Source organism: Balaenoptera borealis (genome assembly GCF_965194805.1).
Source record: "Balaenoptera borealis genome assembly, chromosome: 20".
Taxonomy (NCBI): Eukaryota; Metazoa; Chordata; class Mammalia; order Artiodactyla; family Balaenopteridae; genus Balaenoptera; species Balaenoptera borealis.
In genome coordinates, this window is record NC_138879.1 from 12,245,923 (window position 1) to 12,266,007 (window position 20,085).

The following is a 20,085-nucleotide window of genomic DNA, read 5'->3' on the forward strand; positions in this document are numbered from 1 at the left end:
CCCCACAGGCCAGCTGCCCCTCGCCCCAGACCCAGCTCCACAGGAGTCTCAGCTGGTGGATGCTGCTCGGCCTTGAGATCTGCTGTCCTCCTCCCTGAGACTGAGCACTGAGGAGCTGTCCTCTCTCCACCCAGCCCTGTGCTGCCCCGACTCCAGTCTGAGTCTGGGATGCCAGTTAAGAGTTGTAGCCTAGAAGAAAACATTTAAGACAACGCAGACTCACAGCCTCTTGCATTCAGGATTCAGAACATTTCACAGACTTTGGGCAAACCTCTTGGGTGACCCCCATGTTAGCTTGTCTGTGAAGGAATGGACTAGTTTAATAGGCACAGAGCTCAGGTCCAAGGAATGGCCAGAATCACAGAGGTGCTGGGCAGAGGGCAGCCCTGCCTCCTTGCTCTGACCTAAAGTCAGGGCTGTTCTGCCTGGGCTCTTAGGAAATCATCTGTGGCGTCTGGGACAGCAGCGAGGGGGAATGCTCTCTGTTGCATCTAAAGAGCAAAGGCCTCAGGACCCGAAGGGCTGGGGATACCCCATATGCCAGATGTTTAGGAGCTGGGCTAAGGAGTGCAGAGGATTCTGGCAGGTGGAGACAGAGCCCAGGCTTACAAATTCTCTTCTCCCAGGACCCCATCTTTGACCCCTTCCGGGCTCAATCACAACCCTTAGCAGACGCTGTAAGCCGAGTCCCGAGCTCCTTGCGGGTCTGGTCCAGGCGGAGGGCGGCGGCCTCGCTCCCAGGGCGGCCAGGACGGAAGGACAAAACGTGCTCCCGTGCTGGCCGGAAAGGCAGCCGTTTAGGTACAGGAGGAAACCGAGGAGAAGGCGGCCCAGAGGGCAGGGGCGCTCCTGCCGCCAGGTGACCACAGGCCACGAACGGCCGGGCCCCCGGGGCGGAGCTACCCAGAAAGGGAACTGGGGACCCTCGAGCCCGCCCTGCGGCAGCGCAAACTTCACGAGCCCGGGCTCGGGTGCAGGCATCACTGCGCCGTCCAAGAGGGCTCGGTCCCGGCCGGTCGTCCCTAGTGGGACTGCCCGGGGGGTCCAGCCCGCCTCCCCGACTCGGACGGACCCCACGCCGGGGCTCAGTCTTCTCTGGGCTTCATTCGCCCCGCGGGGCGGAGAGCCCAAGCCAGCCGCTGTCCGGCCGCCGCCAACGAGGCTCTCCGCCTGTCCCGTCCGCCGCCTTCGGGGTAATCTGGGAGCGAGAGGAGGCAAGTCGAGGTGAGAGCGTCCTCCTCCAGCTCGTCTGCTCCGCGCCCCTGGCGGCTAGGGCGTCCTCCCCAGCTCCTGTGCCCGATGGCCCGGGCGGCTAGAGCGTCCTCCCCAAGCTCCTATGCCCGATGGCCCGGGCGGCTAGAGCGTCATCCCCCAGGTCCTAAGCCCAATGGCCCGGACGGCTAGAGCGTCCTCCCCCAACACCCAGCTCGTATGCTCGGCGGTCCTGGCGGCTAGAGCGCCCTCCCCACAGCGTATGCTCGACGGCCCTGGCGGCTAGAGCGTCCTCCCCCAGTGCGTATGCTCGGCGGTCCGGGCAGCTAGAGCGTCCCTCCTACTGGGAGCCGCGTGTGACCTTCTCGCTTACGGAGCGATGCTGCCGGCGGCCGCAAGCCTCCTATGGGGGCCGTGTCTTAGGATTCGAGCCGCCGCCCTCCGCCTCGCCAGGTACCGCAGGCCGCCGAGGGCCGGGCAGGCGGGCACTGAGGGTGCAGGTCGGGGCGGCGTCCGCGGACGGGGGACCACCCCGGACTCGGTGGGTCCCTACGGGGGTGGTGGGCGCGGGGCCCCCTCGTGACGATCCCCTAACCGCGGGGGCCGCCGATAGTTCCGGGGTGGCCCTGGATGACCTTGGACCGGTCCCTGATTTTTTCCGAGCCTCAGTTTCCCCGGCAGCACAGTGACGTGGTAGGACTTCCATGAGTGGATCTGGCGTTCTATCGCCAGGGGCCCTAGGTTCTGAAAGGCTTTGTGCCTCAAAATGCATTCAAGTAATTGCCTTACCTTTGTGGGTTGGTGTAGTTCATCCAAGCCGGAAACAACGTCGTGGGTAGCGTGTCTGCATACAGTTATGTGGGTTTCTAATGCCCTTTGAAGGACATAAAGTAGCTGGGAAATCCCTTTGTTATCCACGTGGACCCTGGAGTCTGAGAACCTGAGTCAGGACTAAGGAGCTAGATCTTCTGAGCTCATGGCACCTACCTGCCTGGTCCGTGTCACCTGCTTGTGCCAGGCTGATGACTGTTTGAATGGGGGTTAGGCAACAGGTACCTCGTGTCTGCTCCGTGCGCCTGATGAGATGCAGCAGCCATCGAGGGGGGGAGGCCCTTGCTGGTGCCCCCTTGGATAACACCCCCAAGGAGTACCCCCCCAAGATCCAGCAGCTGGTCCAGGACATTGCCAGCCTCACGCTGCTGGAGATCTCAGACCTCAACGAGCTCCTGAAGGTATCATGGCTCAGGCCGGGTAGGGAGGTCTGGGGCCCTTTCCTGGGGTATTTGGGAGTTTGGTAAATTGTCCAAAGCGTGCTCCATGAATGCAAGGACCTTGCCAGGCGTGTCCCTGAGCGTGTCTGGGTGTGATGGCCAGCTCCTGAAACTGCCTTTCTCTGTTCCTGCAGAAAACGTTGAAGATCCAGGATGTGGGGTTCATGCCGATGGGTGGCATGGTGCCTGGTGCTGCCCCTGCCGCAGCAGCCCCCGAGGTGAGATCAGGCTGGTGTCCCATGCACAAAGAGGTGTTTTTCTGGTGTCCAGCTGCCATCTTGCCTCACCTCACGTAGCCAGGTTTCTCTCCTCGTCCCTAATCTGGCTCCTGTGTCAACCAAACACACCCTGCGGGTCTGTGTGCGCTTTCTGGCTGTGGGTGCCCCTGCAGCCGCCCTGGGACCTCCTCCTTGCCAAGGATGTGCAGGTCCCTGCCCACATGAAGACCATGTTCCTAGTAGAAGGGGAACAGCCAAAGGAGAGGAAACGAAAATAAAAAGAAATTGTATCAAACAGAATGGGGAAAAGAAAAAGGAAGAAACTTAAGAGACGGGGAGGGTTACAGTTTCAAAGAAGGCTGCAATGAGGAGGTGACCCTGAGGGAAAACTTGAGGAATTGAGGACGACAGTGAGGCAGAGGGGTGGCAGGCACGTGGGCCATGGAGCATGTCGGTCTGGAGCAGAGAGTGGGGGAGGTGAGGGGCAGCCCCATCCTCTGGATAGCTGGGGCAAGTTTGGGTCTCTTTGTGGAAACCAGAAGACTTGAGTCCACAAACTAATTTTGGGTATGGTTTGGTTTGGGTTTTTTGTTTTGTTTTTTTTATATGTCATGTAATGTCTGAAACATTTATATTAACATATTTCCATACAAATAACCCAATGAAAGTTTAGTATTAGTTGTTTTGTTTCTTTTTTTATATATTGCAGGTTCTTATTAGTCATCAATTTTATACACCTTAGTGTATACATGTCAATCCCAATTGCCCAATTCAGCACACCACCATCCCCCCCCCCCCCACCGCAGTTTTCCCCCTTTGGTGTCCATATGCCTGTTATCTACATCTGTGTCTCAACTTCTGCCCTGCAAACTGGCTCATCTGTACCATTTTTCTAGGTTCCACATACATGCGTTAATATACGATATTTGTTTTTCTCTTTCTGACTTACTTCACTCTGTATGACAGTCTCTAGATCCATCCACGTCTCAACAAATGACTCAGTTTCGTTCCTTTTTATGGCCGAGTAATATTCCATTGTATATATGTACCACAACTTCTTTATCCCTTCGTCTGTTGATGGGCATTTAGGTTGCTTCCATGACCTGGCTATTGTAAATAGCGCTGCAATGAACATTCGGGTGCATGTGTCTTTTTGAATTACGGTTTTCTCTGGGTATATGCCCAGTAGTGGGATTGCTGGGTCATATGGTAGTTCTATTTTTAGTTTTTTAAGGAACCTCCATATTGTTCTCCATAGTGGCTGTATCAATTTACATTCCCACCAACAGTGGAAGAGGGTTCCCTTTCCTCCACACCCTCTCCAGCATTTGTTGTTTGTAGATTTTCTGATGATGCCCATTCTAACTGGTGTGAGGTGATACCTCATTGTAGTTTTGATTTGCCTTTCTCTAATAATTAGTGATGTTGAGCATCTTTTCATGTGCTTCGTGGCCATCTGTATGTCTTCTTTGGAGAAATGTCTATTTAGGCCTTCTGCCCATTTTTGGATTGGGGTGTTTGTTTCTTTAATATTGAGCTGAATGAGCTGTTTATATATTTTGGAGATTAATCCTTTGTCTGTTGATTCGTTTGCAAATATTTTCTCCCATTCTGAGGGTTGTCTTTTCGTCTTGTTTATGGTTTCCTTTGTTGTGCAAAAGCTTTGAAGTTTCATTAGGTCCCATTTGTTTATTTTTGTTTTTATTTCCATTACTCTAGGAGGTGGATCAAATAAGATCTTGCTGTGATTTATGTCAAAGAGTGTTCTTCCTATGTTTTCCTCTAAGAGTTTTATAGTGTCCAGTCTTACATTTAGGTCTCTAATCCATTTTGAGTTTATTTTTGTGTATGGTGTTAGGGAGTATTCTAATTTCATTCTTTTACATGTAGCTGTCCAGTTTTCCCAGCACCACTTATTGAAGAGACTGTCTTTTCTCCATTGTATATCTTTGCCTCCTTTGTCATAGATTAGTTGACCATAGATGCGTGGGTTTATCTCTGAGCTTTCTATCTTGTTCCATTGATCTATGTTTCTGTTTTTGTGCCAGTACCATATTGTCTTGATTACTGTAGCTTTGTAGTATAGTCTGAAGTCAGGGGGTCTGATTCCTCCAGCTCCGTTTTTTTCCCTCAAGACCGCTTTGGCTATTCGGGGTCTTTTGTGTTTCCATACAAATTTTAAGATGATTTGTTCTAGCTCCGTAAAAAATGCCATTGGTAATTTGATAGGGATTGCATTGAATCTGTAGATTGCTTTGGGTAGTATAGTCATTTTTACAATGTTGATTCTTCCAATCCAAGAACATGGTATATCTCTCCATCTGTTGGTATCATCTTTAATTTCTTTCATCAGTGTCTTATAGTTTTCTGCATACAGGTCTTTTGTCTCCCTAGGCAGGTTTATTCCTAGGTATTTTATTCTTTTTGTTGCAATGGTAAATGGGAGTGTTTCCATAATTTCTCTTTCAGATTTGTTATCATTAGTGTATAGGAATGCAAGAGATTTCTGTGCATTAATTTTGTATCCTGCAACTTTACCATATTCATTAATTAGCTCTAGCAGTTTTCTGGTGGCAGTTTTAGGATTCTCTATGTATGGTATCATGTCATCTGCAAACAGTGACAGTTTTACTTCTTCTTTTCCACTTTGTATTCCTTTTATTTCCTTTTCTTCTCTGATTGCCGTGGCTAGGACTTCCAGAACTATGTTGAATAATAGTGGTGAGAGTGGACATCCTTGTCTTGTTCCTGATCTTAGAGGAAATGCTTTCAGTTTTTCACTGTTGAGAATGATGTTTGCTGTGGGTTTGTCATATATGGCCTTTATTATGTTGAGGTAGGTTCCCTCTATGCCCACTTTCTGGAGAGTGTTTATCATAAATGGGTGTTGAATTTTGTCAAAAGCTTTTTCTGCATCTATTGAGATGATCACATGGTTTTTCTTTTTCAATTTGTTGATATGGTGTATCACATTGATTGATTTGCGTATATTGAAGAATCCTTGCATCCCTGGGATAAATCCCACTTGATCGTGGTGTATGATCCTTTTAATGTGTTGTTGGATTCTGTTTGCTAGTATTTTGTTGAGGATTTTTGCATCTATATTCATCAGTGATATTGGTCTGTAATTTTCTTTTGTAGTATCTTTGTCTGGTTTTGGTATCAGGGTGATGGTGGCCTCATAGAATGAGTTTGGGAGTGTTCCTTCCTCTGCAATTTTTTGGAAGATTTTAAGAAGGATAGGTGTTAGCTCTTCTCTAAATGTTTGATAGAATTCACCTGTGAAGCCATCTGGTCCTGGACTTTTGTTTGTTGGAAGATTTTTAATCACAGTTTCAATTTCATTACTTGTGATTGGTCTGTTCATATTTTCTGTTTCTTCCTGGTTCAGTCTTGGAAGGTTATACCTTTCTTAGAATTTGTCCATTTCATCCAGGTTGTCCATTTTATTGGCATAAAGTTGCTTGTAGTAGTCTCTTAGGATGCTTTGTATTTCTGCAGTGTCTGTTGTAACTTCTCCTTTTTCATTTCTGATTTTATTGATTTGAGTCCTCTCCCTCTTTTTCTTGATGAGTCTGGCTAATGGCTTATCAATTTTGTTTATCTTCTCAAAGAACCAGCTTTTAGTTTTATTGATCTTTGCTATTGTTTTCTTTGTTTCTATTTCATTTATTTCCGCTCTGATCTTTATGATTTCTTTCCTTCTGCTAACTTTGGGTTTTGTTTGTTCTTCTTTCTCTAGTTTCTTTAGGTGTAAGGTTAGATTGTTTACTTGAGATTTTTCTTGTTTCTTTAGGTAGGCTTGTATAGCTATAAACTTCCCTCTTAGAACTGCTTTTGCTGCATCCCATAGGTTTTGGGTCATCGTGTTTCATTGTCGTTTGTCTCTATGTATTTTTTGATTTCTTCAGTGATCTCTTGGTTATTTAGTAACATATTGTTTAGCCTCCATGTGTTTGTGTTTTTTACGTTTTTTCCCCTGTAATTCATTTCTAATCTCATAGCGTTGTGGTCCGAAAAGATGCTTGATATGATTTCAATTTTCTTAAATTTACTGAGGCTTGATTTGTGACCCAAGATGTGATCTATCCTGGAGAATGTTCTGTGCGCACTTGAGAAGAACGTGTAGTCTGCTGTTTTTGGATGGAATGTCCTATAAATATCAATTAAATCTATCTGGTCTATTGTGTCATTTAAAGCTTCTGTTTCCTTATTTATTTTCATTTTGGATGATCTGTCCATTAGTGTAAGTGAGGTGTTAAAGTCCTCCACTATTATTGTGTTACTGTCAATTTCCTCTTTTATAGCTTTTAGCAGTTGCCTTATGTATTGAGGTGCTCCTATGTTGGGTGCATATATATAATTGTTATATCTTCTTCTTGGATTGATCCCTTGATCATTATGTAGTGTCCTTCCTTGTCTCTTGTAACATTCTTTATTTTAAAGTCTATTTTATCTGATATGAGTATAGCTACTCCAGCTTTCTTTTGATTTCCATTTGCATGGAATATCTTTTTCCATCCCCTCACTTTCAGTCTGTATGTGTCCCTAGGTCTAAAGTGGGTCTCTTGTAGACAGCATATATATGGGTCTTGTTTTTGTATCCATTCAGCAAGCCTGTGTCTTTTGGTTGGAGCATTTAATCCATTCACGTTTAAGGTATTTATTGATATGTATGTTCCTATGACCATTTTCTTAATTGTTTTGGGTTTGTTTTTGTAGGTCCTTTTCTTCTCTTGTGTTTCCCACTTAGAGAAGTTCCTTTAGCATTTGTTGTAGAGCTGGTTTGGTGGTGCTGAATTCTCTTAGCTTTTGCTTGTTTTTTTGCTTGTTTTTTTGCTTGTTTTGTTACAAGTCTCGAACTTATATACGAAAGGAGGAATAATAATACAATTACCCATATATCCATCTCCCAGCCTCAATAATCATAAAGGTTTTGCCATATTTGCTTCTCCCGTCTCTTGAAGCTCGAGGCAGATTTCGGACCTGTTTTGCCTCGTGTGCTGCAGCATCCATTCTGACCAGCATCCATCGCTGAAAGCACAGGTGTTTCCTTACGTTGCCGTGAGCTTTTTTGCACAACAAATGCAATTAGCAGGGTTTTCTATCCCAGCCCTTTCAAGTTTTGCTCATAGTTCTAGACTTTCTTTAAAACAGTCGGTTTACTCAAATCCAAACAAGGTCTGTGTGTTGCATTTGGTTGTTGGGTTTCTCAAGCCTCTTAAATCTGGGTCGCTGCCCTCAACCCCCTCCCCCCAGCCATCACCTACTAAGGAAACCAGGTCAGGGGTCCTGTGGAGCGTCCCACGTCCCAGATGTGTCTGATGGTTCCACCAGCGTCGTCCACGCTCCTCCCCCCACCATGAACTGGAAGGTGGCTTTACAGTCTGAACATTTGGAGCAAGGAGAGAGAATTACTGTGTAACTTGTCTAAACTGGAGCGCTTTTAAGAATAAAGGGGTGCTGTTAATAATTAGGCAGCAGACCCAAACCAGGACTGCCCCAGGCTGTTGGGTCATGTGGTCCCTGCTCTAGGGGCGCTGCAGTCTTCACTCATGACAGTAGGAGCTCTGTCACGCCCAGTCGTCCCATTGTTGGTCACTTGGTGGAGCTGAAGCTGGCTGTACATTTGTCATCAGTATGTAACCTTGGGCTTGGCTGACCACTGCACCAGCACTGCTTTTCTGTAGCGTTATTTTATGTGCAGAGCACTTTTGGTGTCACTCTTCCTTGTCTCGTATGTTACAATTTTTTTTTTTTAATTTTATTTATTTATTTATTTTTGGCTGCGTTGGGTCTTCGTTTCTGTGCGAGGGATTTCTCTAGTTGCGGCAAGCGGGGGCCACTCTTCATCGCAGTGCGCGGGCCTCTCACTATCGTGGCCTCTCTTGTTGCGGAGCACAGGCTCCAGACGCGCAGGCTCAGTAGTTGTGGCTCACGGGCCTAGTTGCTCCGCGGCATGTGGGATCTTCCCAGACCAGGGCTCGAACCTGTGTCCCCTGCATTAGCAGGCAGATTCTCAACCACTGCGCCACCAGGGAAGCCCGTAAGTTACAATTTTTAAAGGATAAGGAAACTAGAGAGCTGGGTGGTAGGGACAGAAGGCAGTTTTCGAACAGCCTCTGGAGAGATGGAGCGGAGTGGATGAGGGAGGAAGAGCACCCAGTTGGGCAGCCTGGGTCTCCCTGGCCTGCTGTGGCCTCCCACTGGAATCGTAGGCTTTTCTGGGCAGCCGGCCTGGGCCTTGCCTTTGGGGTTACAGAACAGGGTGGCCCGGGAGTGAATCTGCTTGCTTCACTCCGTCCTTTCTCATCTTGCCACCCGCTTTCTCCCTCCCTCCCTCCCCCAGGCAGCAGAAGAAGACATCCCCAAACAAAAAGAACGGACGCATTTCACTGTCCGCCTGACAGAGGCAAAACCCGTGGACAAGGTGAAGCTGATCAAGGAAATCAAGAACTTCGTCCAGGGCATCAACCTTGTCCAGGTGAGGTTCCGTGCAATGCACAGCCCTCTTCCGCCGTCACTGACAGCTCTCAGGCCTGCCCAGGCCCAGGCCAGGTTCTGACTTTGCTCTCTGGCAGGCAAAGAAGCTGGTGGAATCCCTGCCTCAGGAAATCAAAGCCAACGTGGCCAAGGCCGAGGCCGAGAAGATCAAGGCAGCCCTAGAGGCAGTGGGCGGCACCGTGGTTCTGGAGTAGCCGCCCAGAGGACTGTGGACAGGGGTCCCGGGCCCCGAGTGGGGCTCTACCTGCTCCTCGCGAAGCACCCAGGCTCAGCGGACAGAGTGGCCTCGGAGCAGAACTGGGCACCCGCACCACATGGCCAGCTCCGTTCTGGGACAGACGTGGATGGACCTGCTGAGATGGGGAGGGAGGGGCAGCCACTGCCCGTGCAGCCCCAGGGAGGACTCTAGAAACTACCGAAAGTGTACATGCCCCGCTGTGGCTGCTGGGAAAAATGCATTGTCCAGGCCCTGTGTGTGGAGGTGTTTGTCAGGTGGGCACTATATGCAGGGGGCTGTCCTCTGAGATCCCACTGCAGACAGCAGCCCAGAGGCAGCACAGGGGGCTCTGGGCATTGCCTGTCCTGCTTGCAGGGGCAGCAGCTGCTGCGTGGCTGGTACCAGATCTTCACCTAGGAGCTGGTGTGGGGCGCCTGTGGAACTCCTTGCCCTTAAACTTTGGCGGTCTTCAACAGCACATGCAGCCCCTGGCCTGGGCAGGTGGGAGTGAGGTGTGTACCGTAAGTGGGCATAGCAGCCCTGTGAGAGGCTGCCCAGCAGGCAGGAGGATGTGTTTTGCAACCTGCAGCAGTTGGGGGTGTCAGCTGCTCCCTTAGAGGGGGCTCAGGGAACTGTGTCATGGAGCCAGGGGTGAGGTGAGAGAGGTGGCCTGGTGCCAGAGTGGCGTTTACAGATGGCAGTGGCCGCCCGAGCTTGCAGGCCCTGCCTAGTGCCCTCTTGCTCCAAGGACCCTTGTCTTCCTTCTCTTGGGGAAGCTCCATCTCAGCAGGGCCCGGGAGGGGGCGGTAGATTCCTTCCTCACTGGCCCATGGCAGGAGGCCCCTGGGGCTTTGGGCAGAGCGGGAGGGCGGGTGGCTGCAGGGCTTTTTGAGTGTCCACTCTGGGAAGGCACATAGTTCCTGTGACCCACGGGGGCCCACCCCTTCTGGCCTGGGTCTCCAGGTCCCACCTGGAGCCCCCTCCCTTGGCTCTGAGGGACCAGAAGGGGACACTAGGTCTGGGAATGCCACCCTCTGGGTGGGACGGCTCTGGACAGGCCTGGGAGCTGCCAGGCTCCCAGGTGGGTGTGCCCAGCATCCCCCACGCCACCTAGGTGTCCTCCCTGAGGACGTGCCCCCTGCTGGCCCTCATTGTAGGAAGGGTCCGAGGACAGGGTAGGCAGCCCCCTGACCAGAGAGCCCCACTGGCCAAGCCTGTGGCCCATGAGGTTACTGATTCGCCAGCAGCAGATCTCTGGGTGTGCCTTTGCTTAGCAGAGGGGACTGTTGGTCACCTGGGGCTGGGTGTGGCCTGCTGATCCTGCTGCCTTTTCCTAGGGGCAGGGAGTGGTTCCGGGCTCAGGGACACCCCCCAGCCCAGACGTGCGTGGTCACGGGGCCTCCCCCACCCCCGCCAGTGACCTGGAAAGGCCGCTTGTGCTCTGAGCTCCTCCATCTTTCCAGGGCAGCTGGTGTGACGACTGGGGCTCCCCTCACCCCCCCCCAAGGATGGGGCCCTCTGTTCCATGCTGGGGGTGACTGCACTTCTGGGACCATCAGGCCCGACTCCTCCTGCCTTGCATACAACAGATGGGATGCTGCCATGGTGCTCCCACCTGACCTCGAAGTCCTACCTGAAGGCTCTGTGAAGATCCCGGGCCTTCCCTTCCCAGGCAGCTCCCTGGCCCAGGCCTCCTGTTGGGGGTCCTGGCCCTTCCACCTCCCCCTGATCTGCTCCAGCCTGTTGGTGGCCCTAAAGTGTCTCAGACCTGGAAATAGGTGGAGTGTGCCACTGGGGATCGCCCTGGGTCCCTGGAGCCCACTTGGCCCTTAGGCTTGGCGTTGGGAGGTGGGTCTGCTGGGTATCCTGAGTTGCCCTGCTGACACCCATGCAAGACCTTACAAGATTCCATTGGAGCCTGGTAGGATTTGGCCTTCGTCCAGGCTCATGAAATGGTCACAGAGGACACAGCAGTGGGAGATCCAGAGCTGACTCACGTGCTTCTCACCCCCATAGACACCCCCACCCCCCTCCCCGCCAATTCCAGGGACCCTGGCGTCTGCCAGGCCACCCACGTAGCTCCATCCTCCCTGCCCAGGCACCAAGAGGAAATGTGTAAATGCCGCAGCACAGACACCAGATCCCAAAGAGGCCTGGCCTGGCAGCCCTGTCCTTAAGCCCTTGCCTGACCTCCCCATCACTCTCTCAGACTTCTGCACAAGTCTTTAGGATCCATTTGAAAATTAGACTGGGATCTTTTTGAGTTCCTTGACCTATAGTTTGCACAATCCACCTTTTTCTAAAAAGGGTGCTCCAGTCTTGGGGCACTTCCCGTTTTCCAGGATTCCTCCCACATTTCCAACTGCCCTTTCAGCATAGCACTACCCCTTGCCCCACCCCGCGCTCCTTGGCATTTCTGGGCTCGAAATCTCCTGGAGCCAGCTGTTCATGTTCCCAACTGATGACAGGGGTCAGAGGCCTCCTGGGGTTCTGGAAGACACGGTTTCCTTAGTCTCCAGGTGGCTGCTTTAAGCAAATAGACAGCAGGGTTTGCTCAGGCACCTAATGCCTCTCACAGAGAATCCCTGGGTGCTCAGAGACCAGGCTGGACTTGTTATTCAGGGTGCTCGGTGGGCCCAGGGGGCCAGGAGTTGTTTCCCCGATGCCCGTCACCCTTCTCCCTTGGGGTGAGGGCTGCAGTGGCCAAGCTAGGACAGCAGGACATAGGTCCTTACTAGTGCAGGGGTCTCTGGCGCTGCCTCCCCCGAGATCCATGTGGCCCCACCCAAAAGCGGCCCTGGGGACTCGGATTTCTCTGCCTGACAGGTGCGCCTTTGGGCTAGCTGCACATCTGCACTTCCGGTTTGCTGGGAGGTGTGCATCTCCTGCTGGGGCCAGGCCGGAGCAGGCAGTTTGCTGATTGCCGCCTCCCAGGAGCCTGAGCCCCCATACCCAGAACCCCTCTCCTGAGCCGCCTCAGGGTAGCTGCCTGGGGCCGTGTGGTCAGAGCAGGCCTAAGGCTGGACTCGGCTGGGCGTTCTGGGAGGGGTGGGTAGGCGGGGCGGCTAGTCTCTCCGAATTGCCTTTGTCCCTAGTTTTCCTGTAATCCGCAGGTTAGTCCTAAGGAGGTTTGCCGCAACCTCTAAGCAGCTCTACGCGTCCCGGAGCCTGCGCCGCGGGGTGGGACACTGGGTGCAAGTCCAGGGCCGCGGCAGGGGGCGGGCACTTGCGGGAAGCAGGCCTCTAGGAGGGGTGGGGGCTGGCAGAGCGCCCAGGCCACTCGGGCCGTGACCCTAGCAGACGTGCCCTAGGCTCCAGGGCGGCCCCGCGGGCTGGCCGGCGCAGGACTGGGGAGGACGCAGGTCCCTGGGGGGAGTGAGGGAGGTTCACCCGCTAGCTCCCTGCGGTTCGCGCGGCCCGCACCAGTGGGGGTCCCCTAAGCGGCTCGGTGGGGCCCACTAGGTTGACCTGCCGGGCCGCGGCCGCTTTAAGGCGCGGGACCCGCCCCCGGGCTCGGGGCGGGGTCTTACAGGCCACGCCCCTCAGGCCCCTCCCCCGGGCCGCGCGGGCGCATTGGCTGTGCGGGGCGCGGGTGGCCGGCGGCCCTTTGAACGGAAGGCGGCGCGGACCGGGCCGGGTCGGGCCGGGTCGCGGCTGGGGCGGGGCTGGGGCGGGGCCTGTGTCCAGGCTTCAAGGGCCGTGTCGGGGCCGGACACCTGCGCTCCTCGACGGCGGTGGCGGCGGCATCCGGGCCATGGCGGCCGAGGCGCGCGTGTCGCGCTGGTACTTCGGTGGGCTGGCGTCGTGCGGGGCCGCCTGCTGCACGCACCCGCTGGACCTGGTCAAGGTGAGTGCGGTGCTGGGAGGGCCCGCCGAGAAGCTCTGCGTGGAGCGGGCGGCGGAGGTGCCCCTCGCTCCCCACTCTGCTACCTGTGTGACCTTGGACTGGTCCCTTGGCCTCTCTGAGGCACTTTCCCCCGCACTTTTGAGGACACTCGTTCTCCCGGCTGACATGTTGAGGGAGTGGTTCTCTGAGCGCAGCTGGAGGCACCCCGGCAGGACGACGCGCTCCCTCTGCCTACTGGGTGCCAAGCACACACACACAGAGACGGAGGAAGGATGTGGCCGGCAACCCTGCTTTGGGCTGCTTCTTCCTGGGAGGTGGGCACCTGGAAGCCATGATCCCAAGGCTGCATGCAGGTGCTGCCCAGTGAAGGTGATTGTTTCTCTCAGCAAGAAGCAATCACACTGTTTCTACGTTTTTTTGAAAAAATCCTTATGGGTCAGAACAAGACAGAGATTCCCTTGTCCCTGAGGCAGGCCAATTTTCTGCCCTTTTGTCACCACAAACAACAAAGAAGGGCCAGAGGCACAAAGCATATTTTGGCCAGTGGGCCCTGGGCCAGGGAACCTGGGCTGTGGTCTTGTGGGGCCTGTTGGCAAGGGCAGAGCCTCCTGGCCACCCCCTCCCTTCCTTATCCCCACCCAGAGCAGCCTGCACCCCACATTGGCCCCCTGGGAGGGATTGGCACCTGTGTCCTGGGCTGACCCAGCCATCCCTCAAGCCTGGCCACCAGGAAAGGCAGGATTAGCAGATGTTGGGGGTGGGGCTGAAGCTGGTAGCCCCTCTGGCATTTCAGAGACCTGGGAGAGGCCTGCATGGTTCCTGGTAGCCCCCAGGGCCCATGACGTGGCCTGGCAGAGCAGGGCCAGGTAGGAAGGTGCTTTTTGGTTTGTGGAGAGAGGAACCCCTTCTCATTCCTGTCTTGTTTTTCTTTCTGGATGCCCGTACAGGTCCCTTTGCCTTCCTCCCTCCCGCATCGCAGGCTCGGGAGGATCAAGCTCACTGTCTCTGCCTGGATGTGGACACAGCCTCCAGGGGCTCTTGGAGCCCTCCCTGGCCCTGGGCCAGCCTAGAGTCACTTGTCCAAGGCTCCTTGGGGCATCACTGCCCCTTGCCCCCTCCCTTCCACCCAGGTGCTGTTTTGCTGCAGAGCGCTTGGGGCGGGGGTGGGAGTCTGGGAGGCCGGCAGACACAGGAATGTGGCTGCCCTCTGGCCCAGGGAGCACACGGTCCTGTGATGGGGTGAAGCGGGCAGTGCCGGCAGCCATGGAGGCCTCCAGCAGGGGAGGCCCTGCCAGGGTTTTTACTTCTCGGCATCGTCTTTGGAAAAAGTATCTTAAAGCTCCTTGATCTCTCCGTTTGCCCCACGTCTTGGCTGAACCCTCACAGTGGCTTCTTGCCTTCACGGAGGCTGCTGTGTGGCCACCCTGCCCCCAGGCCCAGGGCCCTCTGTTCCCGGCTCACAGCACACTGAGAGAAACTGAGGCAGAAGAATCAGTAACTTGCCTCAGCGGGTCCAGCCAGGACCTGACTTGGCTGGAGAGTGTGCTGCAGGGATGGACTCCGAGGCGCCCTTCCCCCTGTGCGCCCCCTGGATTCTCACCCACCTCTTCCGAGTCTCCCATGTTTCTTCAGGTCAACTCTGAGCCCCCCTAACTCTGTCTCTCTCGAGAGGCAGGCGAGGCTACAAAGTGGGCCCCTGGAGTTGCCCAGTGTCTTCATCTAAAGGGTGGAGCTGACGACTCCACCCCATGGCAGGTGGAATTGGGCTCACATGTTGGCTGGTATTTTCTCTTGTGAGATGATGGTGTGAAAAAGAGGTTGGCGCCAGACATGGACACTGAGTTCCGGCTCCACTCCCCGGCTGGTGCCCTTAGGAGGCTTCAGTTTCCTGTCTCTTAAATGCGGGTGCTGGTAGCACTTGGCCCACAGGCTCAGCATGTAAAGGTGGAAGATTGTGGAAAAGGGCTTAGAGCAGAGCTGGCCCTGGTGGGCTCCAGATGGGCCACGGCTCTGAGCAGGTGCGACCCGCTTCCCCACAGGTGCATCTGCAGACGCAGCAGGAGGTGAAGCTGCGCATGACGGGTATGGCGCTGCAGGTGGTGCGCTCCGACGGCATCCTGGCGCTCTACAATGGGCTGAGCGCCTCCCTGTGCAGACAGGTACCTCTGGGGGGCTCCCCACCTCCCGGGGTGGTGGGTGGGACTCTCGGCCAGGGGTCCCTTAGGTCTTGATTCCAGAGCCCACACTCAGCCCAAGGAGGCAGAGGGGTCGCTGGCCTCCCCCAGGCCAGTCGCGCCTCTTGCCCACCGTGGATGCCCTGTGGGCATGGAAGCTCCTTTCTCCTTTTCAAGGCTGCTTATGAGGAAGGGACCGCAAGGCCTGGGGAGCCAGCAGCCCCCGGGTGGGTGCAGGGCGTGGCAGTGTGAGATGTGCTTCTGCCTGGCACAGGGTTGGCCATGCTCTCACAGCCGGCCCAAGACCGCCGCCTACAGATGGGGATACTGACGCTGGCAGGGGCGAGGCGGGAGAAGAGGAGGGTGCGGGGCCTGGACTCAGCCAGCCCCGGGTTCGCGAATTGGCTCAGCTGCTTGCTGGCCGAGAGGTCCCTGGGTGTCCCTGTGGTCCACGTGGTGATGACCATGCCCTGGAGGACCAGGGGTGTGGGGGGTGCCCAGCGCCGTCCCTCCACCCGCACCCTCTGAGCTGGGCCCTTTCTCCCCAGATGACCTACTCCCTGACTCGGTTTGCCATCTACGAGACCGTGCGGGACCACGTAACCAAGGGCAGCGAGGGCCCCCTGCCCTTCTACAAGAAGGTCCTGCTGGGCTCCATCAGTGGTGAGCAGCCGGGTGGGCAGCGGCGGGGCAGGTGGGGCGGGGGGCCTTGCCAATGGTCACATGTTGGCTGTTGTGACAGGTTGTATCGGCGGCTTCGTGGGGACCCCCGCGGACATGGTCAACGTCAGGTCAGTGCGGTCCCCGAGGCTGGGGTCTTGCTGTCCCCTGGTGGGGCTGGCCTCACTCGCTGGGGTCTCAGTGTGTTCTGCCTGGAACAAGCCACTCAGACCTCAGGGTCTGGGACGCTGGGGGATGGCGCTGAGCCTGTGGCGGGGCAGCCCTGGGCGGGGCCGGCTGCTCACTGCCAGAGGGAGCCCCTGCCGCCTGCTGGGGTCTGTGGGGCGTCTGGCCCTGCCGCCCCCTGAACCCTCTGCTTGTTTCAGGATGCAGAACGACGTGAAGCTGCCCCAGAATCAGCGCCGAAAGTGAGTAGCATGGTGTGCCCTGGGGGTTTTGGGGACGGGGCTGAGAAGACCCCTGAGCAGCTCTGCCGGGACCCGATGGGGACTCCAGCAGGGCACCGCTCCTGTGGGGTCACATGGAGCAGGTCGGGCGGCTGACGGCCTTTGGAAACATACATTGTGAGCGTCTGTTCTGGAATCCTGAGGGGACTTCCAGGACCTCTGGGTTCTTCTTCCCCTGTAGGAGGACCCCGGGGTTGGGGGCTGGACTGGGAGGTGGGCAGGGGTTGGTCACTCTCTACTCCCTCTTGCACCTGTGCACGTTTGCATGAAGGGTGGTTTAGAAGTTTAAGTGAGTTTGGTCTTCAAAAGGGTTTGGGAGCTGGGTGGTTGTTTTCGTGGTAAAAACACCGTTTTGCGTGAAACCTAAGACACGGGGGATTCTGAGGCCCTGTTTATGGACCGATGCTGTAGTCAAACACTGGGCGTTGGTATCAGCCAGTTCAGGGAGAAGTGTGGCTCCAGGTGATCCCATTGGCCACTCACTGGCCAGAGCATAGGCTGTGGGGAAGGTGGACCAAGTGACGGGGTTGGGAAGGGGGCCTGGCAGGGCGTCCCATCCTCCTGCCCTTGGTAACGGCCTGCAGACAGGACTAGCTTCAGAGCTGGCAGCCCCCCCCAGAGAGGGTGTTTTCCTGTGGAACTCGGGATCTTCAGGCCCTGAGGTCCACTGAGCAGGGAGACTGCTCTGAGCTGTCAGAAAAGGCCATTGTTCTCTGGCCCCTATGGCACTTTGAGTTCCTCCTGGCCTGTGATGGGGGCGTGGCCTGTGATGGGGGCGTGGCCTGTGATGGGGAGGACCTTCCCAAGGGAGCCAGTGGTCAGGGAGAGCTTCACATGGGCCCATTCTCTGTCCCCCGGCAGCTACGCCCACGCCCTGGACGGCCTGTACCGCGTGGCCCGAGAAGGTGAGAGGGGAGGTCCTTTGCACGGTGAGGGCTGGGGCAGCCTCCAACTGGGACCCAGGAGCGGGCCTAGGGAGAGCGCTGTTAAGGACTTGGGGGGAGGCCGGAGGGGTTTGGGCCGGGCACCCAACCTCTTCCCTTTCCCCGACAGAGGGTCTGAAGAAGCTGTTCTCGGGCGCAACTATGGCGTCCAGTCGAGGGATGTTGGTCACCGTGGGCCAGGTAGGGCTTCCGCTTGGGGTGGGACTCGGGCAGCATCTGGGGGGCCTGGCCTCAGCCCTCTGAGAGGTCCCATAGGAAGGCAGTGGGCACGAACACACATGGGGCCAGGGAAGTGGGCTCAGGCCGGTCTGGGCCTCATCTCTCCACCCAGGTGTGGTGACGGTAGGTGACCCACAGAGCACGTACTTGGTCAGTCCAGCTGGTGTCACTGTGGGCCCCATCTGTCTTCCCCCGAGCTGTGGGCTGTCCCTTGGGCCCTGACCATCCCTCCTCCCCTGACAGCTGTCCTGCTATGATCAAGCCAAGCAGCTGGTTCTCAGCACGGGGTACTTGTCCGACAGCATCTTCACTCACTTTATCGCCAGCTTCATTGCGGTGAGTGGCGGAGGTGGGGCCCTGACCAGCCTTGGGAGCTGAGGGCGCCTGGGATGAGCAAGGGCTCAGAACGGCAGGAGGCTTTGGCAAGTCTGGTGGCTGCCCCTCTCAGGCTGCATTAGTAGGCGTCAGGGTCCTGGGGAGGAGTCCATGGATCCCCCAGAGCCCAGGCCGAGACTGTTCCTGTTGTCCCCCATGGCCCTGGGGACAACTCCTGGGGGTCCAGGATAGGCCTGTGGTGAGGCGGGTGAGGGGTGCCCACCCGCCCTGCCTGGCAGACCCATTGGTGACGACCTGCCTTCCAGGGTGGATGCGCCACATTCCTGTGCCAGCCCCTGGACGTGCTGAAGACCCGGCTGATGAACGCCAAGGGCGAGTATCAGGTGAGTGGGGGCCCCGCCCTGCTGTTGCTGCTGTGTGAGCCTGTGTCCTTGTGCCAGGGTGTGGACGAGGCTCTGCTCCTCCACCCACGACTGCATCCCTCCCAGTTGCCGTCAGGCCTGCAGCAGCCTGGGCCCTGTGTGTGTTTTTGGTTTTTTAAAATAAATTTATTTATTTATTTATTTATTTATCTTTGGCTGCGTTGGGTCTTCGTTGCTGAGCGCGGGCTTTCTCTAGTCGCGGCGAGCGGGGGCTACTCTTCGTTCCGGTGCGCGGGCTTCTCATTGCCATGGCTTCTCTTGTTGCAGAGCATGGGCTCTAGGCGTGCGGGCTTCAGTAGTTGTGACACGTGGGCTCTAGAGCACAGGCTCAGTAGTTGTGGCGCACGGACTTAGTTGCTCCGCGGCATGTGGGATCTTCCCAGACCAGGGCTCGAACCCGTGTTCCCTACATTGGCAGGTGGATTCTTAACCACTGCGCCACCAGGGAAGCCACCCGTGTGTGTTTTTAAATCAGATTCTTTGACACGTTAACAGAGGCAGTTGGGTCACTGCAGTCAGTGAAACTCAGCACGGTGCAGGTCGGCAGGTCCAGCGCCTGGGGCCTAGCACCTGTCCGAGGCTCCCTCCATCACGCACGGTGTCTTCTGTGTCTTTATGGCAGCCGCTCAAGCACTGTAGGTGCCTGGCAGGTCAGCCTGGCCCTGGGTGTGCTTTCAGATTCTAGTTTTGTCTGGTTAGTGGGCAGGGCAGCCCTTGACCTTTGTGCCTGCCGACCCCACCTCCCATGTTTACCTTTGAACTTCCAGGCTGTTTTGCACACTCATGCCCGCCATCAGGTGCGGGGGTGGGGGTGGGCGTTCGTGCCTTTGGAGAAGCAGCTTTCCATCTTATTGCATTGTCTTGCATTTTTTGCAGGGTGTTCTGCACTGTGCCATGGAGACAGCGAAGCTTGGGCCGCTGGCCTTTTACAAGGTTAAGCAGGGCGTGGCTGGGGCAGGGGGGCAGGGCAGGGCAGGGGGGTTCCCTCCAGGGCTGTCTTCACGTCCCCCCTCCTCTCTCCCTCAGGGCCTCGTGCCTGCCGGCATCCGCCTCATGCCCCACACCGTGCTCACGTTTGTGTTTCTGGAGCAGCTTCGCAAACACTTTGGCATCAAAGTGCCGTCCTGATGTGGTCGTGGGAGCAGCTGGGTCATGCCCAGCCCCCTGCCTCAGTTTTTTCCAGAGTCCTGGAGGGTCAGCAGCTGAGCGCTGCCCTGAGCCCAGCACCTGCCCGCCGTGCTCCGGCCCCCTCCTCCCTGGCTCAGGACCCCCGCCCCAGCCTGCCTGGCCAGCCCAGTGACCGTCGTCCCCTCCTGAGCTGCTGCCCACACCTCCACCCCCTGCTGCCCACCCCAGGCTCTCCCCACCTGATGTCCAGCAGCCTCCTCTGCACACCAGTGACTCCCTCGGAGGGAGGTGCCTAGGCCCCAGGTTCAGTTTTCTCTCTCCCCAAGTAGGCAGTTAATCTTGGAGTTGGGAGGGGCAGGCTGTCCAGGCTTTCTGGGGTCTGGGGTCTCCAGCCCCTGAAGTCTCTTCCTTTCACTAAGCCCAGGGCCCCCAGCACTGTCTTCCAGCAGCTTCCACTGAGGACCTG

The 20,085-nt window shown here is 55.9% G+C and overlaps 2 protein-coding genes across 3 annotated transcripts; both read left to right on the forward strand.

Moving 5' to 3' along the window:
* The first annotated feature begins 70 nt into the window (after positions 1-70).
* Positions 71-9,673, forward strand: MRPL12 (mitochondrial ribosomal protein L12). The gene is made up of 5 exons (XM_082374299.1): positions 71-1,665; positions 2,258-2,444; positions 2,618-2,701; positions 9,051-9,185; positions 9,283-9,673. Exons 1-5 carry the CDS (start codon positions 1,592-1,594, stop codon positions 9,397-9,399), a joined length of 597 nt encoding a protein of 198 aa, XP_082230425.1. The 5' UTR covers positions 71-1,591; the 3' UTR covers positions 9,400-9,673.
* A 3,401-nt stretch (positions 9,674-13,074) lies between these two features.
* SLC25A10 (solute carrier family 25 member 10) lies at positions 13,075-19,752 on the forward strand. 2 transcript variants are annotated; one of them, XM_082374288.1, is made up of 11 exons: positions 13,075-13,269; positions 15,309-15,428; positions 15,992-16,106; positions 16,186-16,234; positions 16,490-16,531; positions 17,432-17,475; positions 17,624-17,694; positions 17,977-18,069; positions 18,375-18,452; positions 19,368-19,424; positions 19,584-19,752. In XM_082374288.1, exons 1-11 carry the CDS (start codon positions 13,177-13,179, stop codon positions 19,617-19,619), a joined length of 798 nt encoding a protein of 265 aa, XP_082230414.1. In that variant the 5' UTR covers positions 13,075-13,176; the 3' UTR covers positions 19,620-19,752. The 2 variants fall into 2 exon arrangements, with proteins under 2 accessions (XP_082230414.1, XP_082230413.1); XM_082374287.1 differs by having other exon boundaries at positions 13,076-13,269; positions 19,518-19,752.
* Positions 19,753-20,085: the final 333 nt, after the last annotated feature.